Source organism: Onychostoma macrolepis, chromosome 22 (assembly GCF_012432095.1).
Source record: "Onychostoma macrolepis isolate SWU-2019 chromosome 22, ASM1243209v1, whole genome shotgun sequence".
NCBI lineage: Eukaryota > Metazoa > Chordata > Actinopteri > Cypriniformes > Cyprinidae > Onychostoma > Onychostoma macrolepis.
This window is the reverse complement of record NC_081176.1, coordinates 27444005-27460150: the sequence shown is the minus strand read 5'-3', so window position 1 is coordinate 27460150 and position 16146 is coordinate 27444005. Positions and strand designations below refer to the sequence as shown.

General features: G+C 37.4%; 2 protein-coding genes across 2 annotated transcripts; one reads left to right on the top strand and one right to left on the bottom strand.

Moving 5' to 3' along the window:
• The first annotated feature begins 57 nt into the window (after nucleotides 1-57).
• Nucleotides 58-10766, top strand: cand2 (cullin-associated and neddylation-dissociated 2 (putative)). Its single transcript, XM_058761162.1, has 15 exons — nucleotides 58-275; nucleotides 2843-2986; nucleotides 3197-3351; nucleotides 3425-3548; nucleotides 4581-4837; nucleotides 5066-5171; nucleotides 6141-6286; nucleotides 6478-6764; nucleotides 6851-6992; nucleotides 7797-9299; nucleotides 9448-9543; nucleotides 9640-9809; nucleotides 9958-10122; nucleotides 10259-10366; nucleotides 10453-10766. Exons 1-15 carry the CDS (start codon nucleotides 208-210, stop codon nucleotides 10675-10677), a joined length of 3696 nt encoding a protein of 1231 aa, XP_058617145.1. The 5' UTR covers nucleotides 58-207; the 3' UTR covers nucleotides 10678-10766.
• Nucleotides 10767-13113: 2347 nt separating this feature from the next.
• On the bottom strand, nucleotides 13114-15511 carry rpl32 (ribosomal protein L32). The gene is made up of 4 exons (XM_058761142.1): nucleotides 15454-15511; nucleotides 14704-14804; nucleotides 13743-13924; nucleotides 13114-13287 (listed from the first exon to the last, which is right to left on the bottom strand). Exons 2-4 carry the CDS (start codon nucleotides 14797-14799, stop codon nucleotides 13158-13160), a joined length of 408 nt encoding a protein of 135 aa, XP_058617125.1. The 5' UTR covers nucleotides 14800-14804; nucleotides 15454-15511; the 3' UTR covers nucleotides 13114-13157.
• Between the last annotated feature and the right edge of the window lie 635 nt (nucleotides 15512-16146).

Genomic DNA, 16146 nt, shown 5'->3' with positions numbered 1-16146 from the left:
TCCGTCCGCGCCCTGCATTTCACATTGACTCCAGCAGATGACAGCAAAGCGAGTGAAATTATTAATAGATCTCTCATCTCTATTTATAAACTGTTCAAAAGTGTCATATGTCCCAGTCTGCCCAGTGTCCAGCCAGGCGCTATGCTCTTCATCAAGCTCAACTTTCTGTATTAATCGCCATAAAGTGCAGTACTTTAAGAAGTCAAGATGTCGAATGCCACCTTTTACATTTCCAATCTTTTGGAAAAAATGACATCCACTGACAAAGACTTTCGGTAAGACAAGTGTGTGTTGTAGACGCATGTTTTCTGACTCATGACTAGTGTTTACAAAAATAGGCCAATGACAACGCAACGGCCTAAAAACATTTGATATCTGAATAATTGTCAGATTCATGTTATACTTTAAAGTAATGCTTAACTGGAAACCACTGATAAGCTAACCTTTAAAACAGAAACTTGAATTTTCTGTAAAGCTGATTTGTATCGTGAAAAGCGCTATACAAATAAACTTGAATTGATTTAACATTGACTTTTATAACTAAAAACTATTGTGGACAGTTATCGAAAACCATTTGCATGAAATTTTAATTTACAAGTATACTACTCTGTTCTATTGTATTTTAGTCGTCTTTTGGTAGCCTAACTAAATGGAAACTTAAACCCAATCATATTAAATAAATCAGCATTAATGATAGCTAGCACGATTCCTACAGATTTCAGTTTCTAATTTGTTGTTCTCAAACTGTTTTGCTATGTACGACTTTAATTGCATGAGAGTCATTCGACGAAAAGGCTGCCATTTTGGTCCGGAACATTCGATGAGATGCATAAGGCACAAAAAAATGTCCCAAAGTGTGTTTCCAAAGCTTAAAGTAATTAATTCAAGTGTTCTTGTTAACATGATATATGATAAAATACTTTTCTTAAATTAATTTTTCTATTTTTTAATCATTTTTCATTAGTACACAGCCATTTACACATGTCAGTGTTGACCAATATGACATTTGCATCTAAAATATCACCAAATAGGACTAATTTATTTATTTATTTTTATTTATTTATTTATTTTTGGACAATTATGTGTCCCTTACAATTTATTACAAAAAATGGTGGTTCTGCTTCCTGTTTGAATGTGAGGATGTGTGAAATCAAGGATTCTAATAGGCTAATTCATTTATTTTTCTGTTAATTTAACCCTGTTTGTTTCATTCATTCACTCACTTACTATATCACTCTTACACCTATCTCTTTCAGTCACTCACTCACTCACTCACTATCTGTGTTTAATGAATTACATTTTATAACATTTGAAGACAGATCCGTCTCCATCATGGCTACATTAAGCACTGCTGAGAGACAACAGCGATGCTGTGCATGTTGGGATGCTGAGGAGGAAAAAATATCTAGAGCAGGGGTGTCAAACTCGGTTCCTGGAGGGCCGCAGCTCTGCAGAGATTAGATCCAACACACAAACCAGGTAGTTTTTAAATAAGCCTGAAGAACTTTAATTAGGGTTGAATCTAAACTGTGCAGGGCTGTGGCCCTCCAGGAACTAGTTTGACACCCCTCAGTGAATGTCAGAGATGGAGATGGGATGCAGAGCAAGGAAAAAAGAAGAAGATTAGTGATCTAAGTGAACGAGGGAAGCACCAGCTGCATAAAAAGTCAAGGAATCACAACAAGAAGAGAAAAGAGAAAGCAGAGGCTAGGAAGCACAGACATCACAGACAAGGAAATGTTACATAAATTAATGCTGCATGATGTTCTTGTTGTGTGGACTAATCCAATAAATTAAAATGTATTTCTATTTTTTAAGTGAATTTGTTTTTTCAGTACAAACAATGAGGCGACTGAAATGTTGAATTCATTTTTCAAGATTAAAAATCTAAGAATAAAAAAAAATGCACTAAATTACATACTTTCTATTGATAGATTCTAAAAAAGGGACATTTTACTATTAGGAAAACACCATATTTTAAAAATCTATATCTTGTTTTAATACTCTAATGGTGTATATATTGTCCGTTACAGGGTGGTGCAATAAAGGCACCCTTGCCTGAATAAACAGGGCAATAATGTTAAGGATTTTGTGCCTGAAGTGGGAAAATGTGTATTCTGAAGGATTAACATATCTTTCAAGTTGTAGGTTTTTTTAAAAAAGGTTTGTCTTTAGTGAAAACTTTGAAAATTGCAAAGTGGAAATGGCTCCTGTTTCGTAGAATGACTCATGAGCTTATCAGTTGTTTATTATTTACCATAGTAAAACCATGTTTTGGACATGTACTGTACTATCAGTGCTGGGTAGATACAAGTTGTAGTCTTACTGGTTACAGATTACATGATGAAAACTGTAGTTAGTTACGTTACTCATTTTAGGTAATGTATTTTGAGTACTTTTTAGGTTACTTTTAGATTACTTTTTTATCAAATTTGTTTTAAACTTGCCATTAAATGTACCATATTAATATAAAAAAAGCAAAGAGAAAGAAAATATATCTCTTGAAATATATATTTCAATCAAAGCTGAATGGTATGACACAAAGTAGCATTTTTGAAAGGAAAATTGTGGGGGGGTGAAGAAGAATTAGGGAGAATCAGTACATTTTGAATAATTTACTGCCACTGTGTGGACAATATGCAATCATGTAATCCATAAAAAAGTAACTAATCTGATTATGAGCATTTTAAAATGTAATATACTCTAATCACGAGTACTTAATTTTTGGAATGTGATTACGTAATCCAGATTACCTGTAATCGGTTACTACCCAGCACTGTGTACTATATGATGAGGATTGTGAAGTACATCAACACTAATAAAAGACTATGATTTCTTTCAGGTTTATGGCGGCCAATGACCTGATGATGGAGCTCCAGAAGGATTCGATCAAACTGGACGAGGAAAGCGAGAGGAAAGTTGTGGCGATGCTACTCAAACTTCTGGAGGACAAAAACGGAGAAGTGCAGAATCTGGCCGTCAAATGGTATTTTTTCACTCTTCACACTTTACAGCGATACAGTGATCATGATTACACTCTAAAAAATGCTGGGTTAAATACAACCCAGGGCTGGGTAAAATATGGACAAACCCAGCAATTGGGTTGTTTTGACTCAATTGTCAAAATTGTAGGTTGAAAACAACCCAATCGCTGGGTTTGTCCATATTTTTTATAGTGTATTTCTGGTTTGTGTAGTCTTGGTCCTCTGGTGGGAAAAGTGAAGGAGTGTCAGGTGGAGACGATGGTGGACACTCTCTGCTCCAACATGGTGTCCAATAAAGAGCAGCTGAGGGACATTTCCAGCATGGGCCTGAAGACCGTCATCGCTGAACTGCCACCTTCATCTACAGGTATCAAGGTGATATTAGAGAAATTTCCATCTTTTTTGGGATCTTTAGTCATAGCTGTTGTATTGCGTTGAAGGTTTGAGCCTCACAGTCAACGTCTGTAGGAAGATCACGTCCCAGTTGATTGGCGCATTGGAAATGCAAGACGATGTGTCCATTCAGCTGGAGGCTTTGGATATTCTCTCCGACATGTTGGGCAGGTTGGTCCAAATGTCTTGTACTTGCATGTACAGTTGAGGTCAAAAGTTTACATCCCCCTTTCAGAATCTGCAAAATGTTAATTATTTTGCCAAAATAAGAGGGATCATTTTTGTAGTATTGACTCGAATGAGATATTTCACATAAAAGATGTTTACATGTAGTCCACAAGAAAAAAACAATAGTTGAATTTATAAAAATTGCCCCGTTCAAAAGTTTACATCCCCTTGATTTTTAATACTGTGTTGTTACCTGAATGATCCACAGCTGTGTTTTGTTTTGTTTTTTTGTTTAGTGATAGTTGTTCATGAGTCCCTTGTTTGTCCTGAACAGTTAAACTGCCTGCTGTTCTTCAGAAAAACCCTTCAGGTCCCACAAATTATTTGGTTTTGCAGCATTTTTGTGTATTTGAACCCTTTCCAACAATGACTGTATGATTTTTGAGATCCATCTTTTCACACTGAGGACAACCGAGGGACTCATATGTAGCTATAACAGAAGGTTGAAATGATCCAGAAGGAAAATCCATGCATAAAACTTTTAAATTTGAAAATCGGGGTAAATTTAACTTATTTTGTCTTCTGTAGCCTCTGAAGGGCACTACTAAATGAAAAAATATGCTATCTGTAATAGTTGCATTTGTTGTCCTTGGTGTGAAAAGATGGATCTCAAAATCATACAGTCATTTCAAAATGCTGCAAAACCAAATAATTTGTGGGACCTGAAGGGTTTTTCTGAAGAACAGCAGGCAGTTTAACTGTTCAGGACAAACAAGGGACTCATGAATAACTATCACTAAACAAAAAAAACACAGCTGTGGATCATTCAGGTAACAACACAGTATTAAGAAACTTTTGAACCGGGTTATAGTACAGGTCAGTGCTAAATAAACAATAACATGCATTTTGTATGATCCCTCTTATTTTGGTAAAATAATTAACATTTGGCAGATTCTGAAAGGGGTGTGTAAACTTTGACCTCAACTGTAAGTGTTTATGAGCATCCACCCGCCAGTCTTATACCTTGTTTGCCAGGTTGAGCACTGCTCTGGTGAGCTTCCATCAGTCGATTCTGACCAGCCTCCTCGCTCAGCTCATGAGTCCTCGCATGGCTGTGAGGAAACGCTCTATTATCGCTCTGGGTCACCTGGTGCCCAGCTGTAGCCCTGCACTATTCACACAGCTCACCGAACACCTCATGGGCGAACTGTCCCGTGGGCCGCCCACTGCCAACGTCCGCACCTACATACAGTGCCTGGCCACGGTCAGCAGACGAGGAGGACACAGGATCGGTGAGAGCTGATTTAACATTTCTACTAGAATTCTGTCAGTTTTGAGGGAATGTAGTGTTATTGTGTGACCAGCAGAGGGAGCTGAAGAGACTAGCTAGGATAAATTCAATAAAGTACTAAAGTGTATTCTGGAGATTTTGAATATAACATGTAGTATTACATTACATTTTGAATATTCAATGAATATATTATTATTGAATAAGTAATATGGAGTCTTATGATCTAAAGGGGAACACCTGCAGAAGATTGTGCCAATGGTGGTGAAGTTTTGTAACGTGGAGGATGATGAGCTACGCGAGTTCTGCTTTCAAGCTTTTGAAGCTTTTGTTAGCAGGTAGAACTATTCTTTCTATATTATTTGGTCTAAAACAAAAAATTCAGTTTTGTTTTTTTTTTAATCATGAGAGATTTCTTTTTGCATTTTTACATTTGATTATTTCCGCTTAAATCGTTGCATTTTGTTATATTTGTTTAAATTATAACTTGTTTTGACATTTTGTGATATTTTATGATTTCGATTTTTATGATTTATGATTTATTTTTTTATGATGATGAGCTACACGAGTTCTGCTTTCAAGCTTTTGTTTGCAGGTAGAACTATTCTTTCTATATTATTTGGTCTAAATCTAAAAATTCAGTTTTTTTAAAATGAGAGAACTTTTAGCATTTTTGTATGTTATTATTTTCGATTAAATCGTTGCATTTTTTTTATTATGTTTGTTTAAATTACAACTTGTTTTGACATTTTGTGACTTTATGATTTTGGGTTAATTTATAATGTGTCTTGACACTTTGTAAAATTTATTTTATTTTATTATTTTGGTTTACATTATATCATGTTTTGACATTTTTGACTCATTTTATTTTATTTTATGATATTCTTTTAAACAATATCATTTTTGTAACATTTTGGTATATTATTTTGGTATAAATCATAACATTTTTGTCATTTTTATGTTGGTTTACATTATACCATGTTTGGTCATTTTTTTGGACTCATTTTATTTTAATACAGTACATTGGTTTAAAGTAGATAATGTTTTGTCATTTAGTAACATTTTATTAAATTATTTTGGAATATATTACATAATATTTGCCATTTTTGTTTCATTTTGTTATGTTGGTTTATGCTTTGCCATTTTTGTAACATTTTATTATATATATTTTTAATATATAAATTATATTATGTTTCATTTTAATTAGTTATGTTGGTTTATATTATATCTTATTATTATATATGTACATTTTTATTATTTTATTTTATAACTGTATGTTTATACTTGTAAGTTGTTTTTTTTAACAGATGTCCAAAGGAAATGTCCCCTCACATCCAAGCAATCATCAAGTTGTGTTTGAAGTATATCATCTACGACCCCAATTACAACTACGATGCTGATGATGACGAGGATGACAGTATGGATATTGAGGACAGAGAAGATGAAGATCAGGGTGATTTTTTTTATGACATCCTTATGCAACTTTAAGCATAAACATAAATAAAAAGTATGCCTTTGAAAAGAATTACAAAATATTACTAATGTTAGTTTAAAAGAAAATCAAGTTTATCTAGCTATGAGATGAGGCAGATGGCGGATAAGCATGCACATGTTTTTCACAGTCAGCACACTTGTTATCTATAGAGTCTGATGATGAATACAGTGACGACGATGACATAAGCTGGAAGGTGCGGCGTTCCTCTGTGAAATGTCTGGAGGCCATAATCAGCAGCCGCAGGGATCTGCTGGTGGAGCTCTATGGATCCGTAAGCCCAACGTTGGTGTCCCGCTTCAAAGAGCGTGAGGAAAATGTTAAAACTGACATTTTCTCAGCCTACGTGGCTTTGCTCAGACAGACCAGACACCCTCATGGTCCCACTTTGGACACGGGGGCTAAAGAGGAGCCTGCAGTTTCTCTCTTGAAGAAACAGGTACTAATGTTTGCAGGTTATCGACCCAACTTACATGTAGCATCTGGTGCATATCTCCTAAAAACAGCTCTCACCTGCATTTACAGGTACCGACAATTGTAAAAGCCTTACACCGACAGCTAAAGGAGAAAAGCATGAGATGTAGGCAAGGCTGCTTCAGTCTTTTGACAGAGATGGCCAATGTACTGCCTGGTCAACTAGGAGAACACATACCAGCCCTCATTCCAGGTCAGATTAAAAGAGATTTAGCATAAAATGCTATGCTAACACCCCGTCCACATTGTATAAGACTGTCTACAATGGATGCAAAACAATGAGTTACCAATAGTAAACTGAAGCCCCGTTTGAATTCTGACATTAAGGACAAACTGATTTGGAAAGTTTGTTTTGATGTGTCCAGTGTAGACAGCTTCAAGTAGTTGAAGCATGATCCATGACTATAGTCACACCTGTTGTACACGTGGTGTAAAAGTCACTATTCTGAGTAAGAACAGCTAACATGCTTACTTCAGGTTGTCTGCTGCTAATGGACACTAAGTTCTGGTCAGTGATGTTCTTTTCTTGCTCTAGTTTCAACAAATACATAAGAGTCTATCAAGTTGCCTTTGGACCTTTGCATGCAGTTGTGCTTTTTAGAGGGTTAGATAATCAAATAATTCAAATTCTGTCATTAATTTCTCACATTCACACTGACACAAAGGAGAAGAAATTGTTGAATGAAGTTGTTTTGTTGTTGTTTTCTTTGTGTACAAAAATTATCCTCATACAGATGTCACATGGACAACTTTAACAACGTCTTTACTATGTTTCTAGGCCTTGAACGTGGTAGTTGCGTTGCCATCTATGCAGGGTCAGAAAGCTCTCAGATTTCATCAAAAAATATCTTAATTTGTTTTCTGAAGATGAACGAAGGTCTTATGAGTTTGGACCGACATGAGAGTGTGTAATTAATGACAGAATTTTCATTTTTGGGTGAACTAACACTTTGTGGCATATTATTTTATATTCATTTAAGCCTCTGTCTCTCTTTAGGTATTATTTACTCCTTGACAGACAAGACGACCTCTTCAAACATGAAGATTGACGCCCTTGCTTTCCTCAATGTTCTCTTAAGTAGCCACAACCCAGATATCTTCCACCTACACATTAGCGTCATCTTACCACCAGTGATCCAATGCGTCGAAGACCCGTTTTATAAAATCACATCGGAGGCCCTCCAAGTCACCCAGCAGATTGTCAAACTCATGCGGCCGCTGGACAAGCCTGCTTCTTTTGATGCCAAACCTTACATCAAGAACGTGTTCGCTTGCACCTCAAAGAGGTTGAAGGCAGCTGACATAGACCAAGAGGTGAAAGAGCGGGCCATTTTCTGCATGGGCCACATTTTGAGTCATTTTGGCGACCAGCTTGGTGGTGACCTGCAGCCCACCTTGCAGATATTTCTGGAGAGGCTTAAAAATGAAATCACAAGACTTGTCGCAGTGAAGACTTTGACTCTCGTCGCTTCCTCGCCACTTAAAATCGACTTAAGGCCCATTTTAACAGAGGGGATTCCAATGCTTGGATCCTTCTTGCGGAAAAACCAGCGGGCCCTTAAATTGAACACGATAACAGCCCTGAATGTGATGGTCACAAACTACAGCGACAGCTTCAAGCCGCCTTTGATCGAGTCCATACTGAGTGAGGTGCCTGCTTTGATTCAGGAGAGCGATATGCATATCTCACAAGTAGCCATAACGCTGATCACCTGTATGGCTAAAGTTTGCCCGTCCTCTTTGAGCAAGATTGGGGGGACGATCTTACCTGAAGTGCTTAACTTAGTCCATTCTCCACTGTTACAAGGTGGTGCTCTTAATTCAATACTTGAGTTCTTCCAGGTTCTTGTAGCAACGAAGGCCAACAACATGGGTTACAGTGACCTTCTGAAAGCCTTGAGGGGGCCTTTCTATGATTTCAAGTCTACTGACTCAATGTCCGTGCATAAACAGTCCTACTACTCGGTGGCCAAGTGTGTAGCTGCCTTGTCGATGGCCTGTCCCAAAGAGGCTTCTGGAGTGGTCACCAATCTTATCCAGGAGGTTAAGAACCCCAAATCATCCGAGTCGGTGAGAATTCTCTCATTGCTGTGCCTTGGAGAAATTGGACGTTTTATGAACTTTGAAGGGCAGAAGGAACTTAAGGGAGTCATAATGGAAGCCTTCGGTTCTCCTAATGAGGAAGTCAAGTCCGCTGCATCTTTTGCTTTGGGAAACATTTGTGTCGGAAACTTGGGGGAGTATCTGCCATTCATGCTCAAGGAGATCGGCAGCCAGCCGAAGAGACAGTACCTGCTTCTGCACTCCCTCAAAGAAATGATCAGCGCTCTGTCAGCCGACAGTCTCAAGCCTCACGTGGAGAACATCTGGGCTTTGCTGTTCAAGCACTGTGAATGTGCAGAAGAGGGCACTCGCAATATTGTAGCCGAATGTTTGGGGAAACTCACATTGGTCAGTCCGTCTGAACTCCTACCAAGGCTTAAGAAGCAACTGTCCTCGGGTAACAAGAGATGAAGTGTTACCTTGAATTTACTCAGTAGATAATGGGCTAGTTTCAAACATATAGTTTTAAAATGTAGCAAAGTGTCTGATATACGTAATTGGGCTGCACAAATCTAAACAAAAAACAATATTTATTGTTCTCCCAGGGTCTCCTCTTTCTCGCAGTACGGTTGTAACTGCAGTGAAGTTCACCATCGTGGACCACCCCATGCCCATAGACTCACTTCTCAAAGGATGCATTGGTATCTTGCATGTTTTTACTTGTATATAGGTAAATGCATGATAGATACTATCTAAAATCCTTGAACTAATGGCCTAGTTTGTAATTCTGCTATTAGGTGACTTCCTGAAAACACTCCAGGATCCAGACCTCAATGTTCGGCGGGTGGCTTTAGTCATGTTTAATTCAGCTGCCCACAACAAACCCTCCCTGATCCGTGGACTTCTAACATCACTTCTCCCACATCTATACAAGGAGACACAAATCAGAAAAGACCTTGTCAGAGAGGTACAAATTATGAACGTTAAAAGCACTAGAAAAAATGCCATATAAAACACAAATGTGTTGTGTGTAAAATATTGGAAATACTGTTATACACAAAAACAGTGTAATAACTCAACAGACTTAAATTACGGCATGTTTAATCACATCTCAGGTTGAGATGGGCCCCTTCAAGCACACAGTAGATGATGGTTTGGACGTCCGCAAAGCGGCTTTTGAATGTATGTACACCCTGCTGGACAGCTGCCTGGACTGTTTGGACATCTTTGAATTTCTGAACCATGTTGAAGAAGGCCTGAAAGATCACTATGACATTAAAGTAAGTGCATTTTCAATGAGGTTGTGGTACATTGGATTACATTCTGCTTAAATGTCCAATACATTACATGGGATTGAAAAAAAATATATTTTCACTGTTCATTCCCTTTAAGATGTTCATGTTTCTGGTATTTCAGATGCTGACCTTCATTATGCTTGCCAGACTTTCCAAACTGTGTCCAGCCGCTGTGGTACAAAGGCTGGACAGGTTAGTGGAACCACTAAAAGCTACTTGCACTACAAAGGTAAGGTTTAACATGACAGCGGTTTGTTACAAATATGGGTTGTCTTGAGACTTCAGTAAACAATTATCTACTTTTATAACATAAAGGTAAAAGCTGGTTCAGTGAAGCAAGAGTTTGAGAAACAGGAAGAGCTGAGGCGCTCTGCCATGCGTGCAGTCGCTGCCCTGCTGTCCATCAGCGAGGTGGAAAAGAGTCCTGCTATGGCAGACTTTGCCAATCAGATCAGAAGCAACGCCGAGATGGCCACCATCTTCGAGAGCCTTCAAGGAGACCCCTTAACAGGGGCCGTAGAATCGATGGACACCAGTTAGGACTCGCAACTGCAATTTGTTATGGTTTGTGGCTGCAGAACCTGCAATGGACTACAGATTTGTTGTGAAAATAAACAAATACTTTTAAAGCTTGAAGCATATTATTACCAGTGTTGGGGAGTAACTAGTTACATGTAACGGAATTACGTAATTTAATTACAAAATAAAAGTAATTGTAATCAGTTACAGTTACTGAGAAAAAATGAGTAATTAAATTACAGTTACTTATGAAAATCTTTTTTTTTTTTCACACACACTCCCACATACAGATTCAGTTGAGTTCTTTGATAAATTGCAGTGACAACTCTAAAATATGAAACAGCAATGTTTCAGAAGTTTATAACATGCTTATCCGATAACTCTTATATTTCCTATGTGGGTTTATGTATATGCTTTATTTTTTTTTAAGATTAACTGTTTTTTTCTAAGGCATTGTTAGATCCAGTGTTTCCTGTCATAGCTATGCAAAGATTTGATTTCAAAAACAGTATCATAGTATCATTAAATTATTTCTTGTTATGATTTAAAATCTGTATTTAACCTCAGAATGATATTAAAGCAAGTCTGATTTTGTGGTGGCTGTGCTTCAAAGAGGACATCGGATGCCCATTTTCCACAAGGTGGTATGATTCATTAGGGTCTTCGTGAAATGGTCTCCTTGGTCTTACCTTGTCAAAAACAGTTCTGTTCACAGTGACTCGTTTCGGTGCATATCTCTTCACATGCTAATGAGATCTGCTCACTCTCATCGCCCCTCTCTTCTGTGGAAGTGATCTATCCTTGAGTTTTAACTTTTTAATAGAACCTGCCTTGAATTGTCCCTCATTCAGAAAACAGTCTGGAGTAAAATGATTTGCGCAGCCAGACATAAACAAATTTAGTAAAAGTGAAGTGAAATGTGCCCAAGTATGGTGACCCATACTCGGAATTTGTGCTCTGCATTTAACCCATCCAAGTGCACAGACACAGTAATGAACACACACCCGGAGCAGTGGGCAGCCATATTGCTGAGGCACCAGAGGAGCAGTTGGGGTTTCGGTGCCTTGCTCAACGGTCTCACCTCAGTCGTGGTACTTAAGGTGGAAGAGAGCGCTGGTTATTCACTCCAAAATCAAAATGGCTTGATAATTGAGACTGTTTAGGTTTCTGGGGGATTAAGGACAGGAGTGAATTTCTATCATTGTAGGGTGGTTGTGTCCACACACTGCTAAGACACATTTATTCGCAAATTAAGATATTTTTCATCCAATGTCTCCTTTGAAATTAAAATATTATAATCTGAATTCAAGCGATGAAATATTTCAAAAGTCTGACAGTAATCAGTGTTGAGCACTACTGTGAGGTTAACCCTGTCTGCTTTACATGTTTGAAAATGATTAACAGTTGAAAACATTAGAAAAGTAATCAAATGTATTCAGTTACATTACTTTAATAAAATAATTGAAAAGTTATACTACTTGTTACATTTTAAGTAGGATAACTTTTAATCTGTAACCTATTACATTTCTAAAGTAACTTTCCCAACACTGATTATTACACAGCCAGCATCTTCTAGACTAGGTGTTTTCAACCCCGTTCCTGGAGCCCATCTTGAATGTCTTCATAAACACATCTGACTTGGGTCATCAACTCATTAGTAGTCTCCCAAGACCTGGGCTGCATCCAAAATAGCGAACTTCCCTACTATATAGCAGGCGAAAAACAGCATGAGACAAAAGTATGTCCCATAGCCACAAAAGAATAGTCAAAAAGTAACCGAATGACCAACTTCTAGCGTGATTCTGAAGCGTGTATAAGACGGACACTTTAATATCCCACGAGGCCTCAGGAGAGGATTTATGAACGGCTGTGAAGCACTTACTCAGGAGTGTATGCGATGTCAGACGCCGCCCAGGGCTGTAAGGAAATGTTTAAGCAGCGGACTTGTTACTTTTCTACCCTATCAGGCCATGACATTTCAGGCAGCATTTGCACTGAAAGGAACATCCAAAAACTGATTTCAAATGAGTTTCTGAGGCAGCATAACAGTTTAACGATCTACAACAAAACTTACTTGGTGATAACCAAGAGAATATTTAATTACTGCAGTACTAATTTATCACTTGAAATGACATTAAAAATACACACATTTCAAACGATACTGTCCGAACTTCCAGATGCTGTTTTTATTTTTTCACTCAATTGTCACACAATCAAACATAGGATTGTGAGACATCATAAGAAGCAAAAACACTGATGCTGCCTTTAAAATCAATCAGATATCGCAGCAAACAGGATGTGATTGTTATCCTTATCCCTGCATGCTGCCTGCAGAGACATCTTCAGCTTTTGGATGCAGGTGTGAAACAGGTGCAAGATTAAATGGAGACATTCAAAGCGAGCCGTGAACAGGGTTGCAAATCTCATATCTATACTTTAAATGAGACAGAAAACATGTGTAGTTAACACTTTTTTTCCACTTTATTGAAAAGACAACAAGATTATTCGTTCTCCTCGCTGCGAAGTCTGGCGTTGGGGTTTGTGACCTTAATGGCCAACTGAGCAGCCCTCTCTACAATGAGCTTCCTGTTCTTTGAAGACACATTGTGGGCGATCTCTGCACAATGTGACCTACAGAGAAAGAATAAAATTAAGATTACCACATTCTTATTTTAAAAACATTATTTAAGAATCCAATGCAGCATTTATCATTGAAACTCAAGTTATCCGTTTACAAACTTCACAACCTAGTTCTATTCAAAGTAGGAGACCCAAATACAAGCACTAGTCACTTGTGGCAGATTATCTTCCACCTGCTGGCTATGGCAAGAGCTAGAGATGGAATGGGTATTTCCTCCGCCATGCTATTTCTCTGAATTCAACACCTGAGATGAATACGAGCAATTCAGCAGGTATGATCAGAGAGATATAGACAATCCAGACCTCTTCAAACAAATAAAACCTACTAGTTACATATTACTAAGACCACAAAGAACCACCACATTAAAACATTCAAAGGATTTATATGTAATAGTAATCTGAGCACACTTACATTTGGTATAAATGTGTCAATATATAAATCTTACTTGTTGCTCATCATGAGGACTTCAAGTTCCTTGACATTGTGGACCAAGAACTTCCTGAATCCAGAGGGCAGCATGTGTTTGGTCTTCTTGTTACTCCCATAACCGATGTTGGGCATCAACATCTGACCCTTGAAGCGTCTGCGCACTCTGTTGTCAATACCTCTGGGCTTCCTCCAGTTTTTCTGCAGAGAGATCATTCATATTAGATCATGGCTGTAATCAAAGGCTAAATTAACTCTGATTGAGTTCTCTGCTAAAAAGCAGTTGAATATTGAACTACTTCAGCTGATCTCTCAAAATGAATAAATGTCTTGTGTTGCTGGATTTGACAAAAAGTGCTACCCACTCCAAGAAGATCTGAGAACTTGCTACAAGTGTGCTTTCTAATCTTCCAATCGATGTCTAGCAATTATGGAAAATAACTTTGATAATGCACTGCACTCATTAAAAGGCAACTTGTGGCTGAAATCACAAAATATTGTATTACTTGGAAGTCACAATGAAACGAAACTAAAATCAGATCTTCCTAATCACTACACATTTGAATAGAGTTATTAAGAAATAAAACTAATGCTTTGTTTAGACATTAAGGGGTCAAAATGAAACGCATGCATGGATGAATTATTCACAAGATCTATAGCATGCACTTTATCAACATACCAGCTGCTATTTTAAATATTTAAATGCATTTTTGCTAAATTACACTTGGTTTAACTGCTAAAACTAACAAAAAAAAGCTTTTAAACCCAGCACAAACTAATAAAACAGGTATTGGAGATAAATTATTTTTATAAAACAAATATGCTTGTGATCCTAACATCTAATATTAAAATCTTGGAATGACTTACTAATATGCATTTAGAAAATACAGCGAGTTTTAAATTTAACTCCAACATTGACTAATAAAATATCTCCTCTGTGCAAACCTACATTATTTCTGCAACTTCCTTGATATTCCTACCTTGATCTTGACATAGCGGTCGGACTGATGTCTGATGAACTTCTTGGTCCTTTTCTTGAGGATTTTAGGTTTGGTGAGGGGTCGGAGTTGAACCATGATGCCTACAGAGTGAACATGCAGAAACGAAAGAGACACCGAGTTTAAAAACAAGAATAATATACATTTACACATCTAATAAGAAGTCATTCTATAAAAACAGTCAAGATGACTCGCATCCTACACCAAAGCTATCTACTTTGACATGTAGCATGTGCATTAGCAATGCTAGCTAGCGGTAAACTCTTGTCCAAAGACCTTTTATGTCAACAAAAACGAGTAAATTACAGCATAACGCAAACTTTTATCGTTTAAACTACAGTAGAAATCTGTAAAGCAGAGTGTAAAGCTTATACACTAAACGACGCATCATGCGAAACACATGCAACTAGCACTAATCACAACATGCTACATTAAGCGTCTGAACGTCTAAATCATCTAGTTTTAGTATAAAAGGTATATTTTGTAACGTTAAAGCGAGCAAAATGTCATGTAATATATTTAGTCACTATAGCGTTTCACACACATCACACCAATGGCCGCCTTGTACAGACCCTGTGCGATTGTTTATATAAATATCGCCTATTTTATCGCTCCACGAGCCACAATATCAACGCATATAAATAGAGTGAACACTAATGCAGCGCCACGGACTGAGAAAAGTTTATTTTAATCACAATATTAAAGGATGAATTGAGATTTTATTCCGCTCACCGTTTGGCCTGCCTCTACCGAAGACAGTCCTGGAGAAGAGGAGGAAGTGACGCAGAGACGCCCTGGAAGTAATATCAGGCAGCGGAAGTCGCTCCTGCTCTGAAATGTTGTCGTCCACAACATGTGTAAAACTGATTTTGTTTAATGACAAAAACTTTGTACATTGCATATTTTATATAGGCTTATATATATATATATATATATATATATATATATATATATAGGCTTGACTAATACAGCAAGAAGAAAAAAAACAATTTAATCTTTAAATGAGTACTTTGTTTTACTACCAAGCAGAACATAGTTTTCAAATATGTTTTTTTTAAAGATGCAAAGACAAATAACACATTTCATAGATATATATATATATATATATATGTGTGTGTGTGGGGGATATATGTGGGAATGTTCAGCTTTCTCAGTAGAGCTCCTAACTATGAAGATAACTATAATGATAGGAATCCACACCAATGCACAGATATGTTTATTAAGCATGCAGTGCAGTTTTGTCATCTGGCACAAAATGCTCAAGCTCATTAAAGTCTGATGGATTCTGATTGGCTGTCAATGTTTTGTTTTATTAAGGTATACCATTCTTGGCATGAATGGGCCCTTGTGTACTGCACACTTTACAGCCAGAGCACACTACGCAGAACACTATATCCCATGATGCAATGCACTCAAACTTTAACA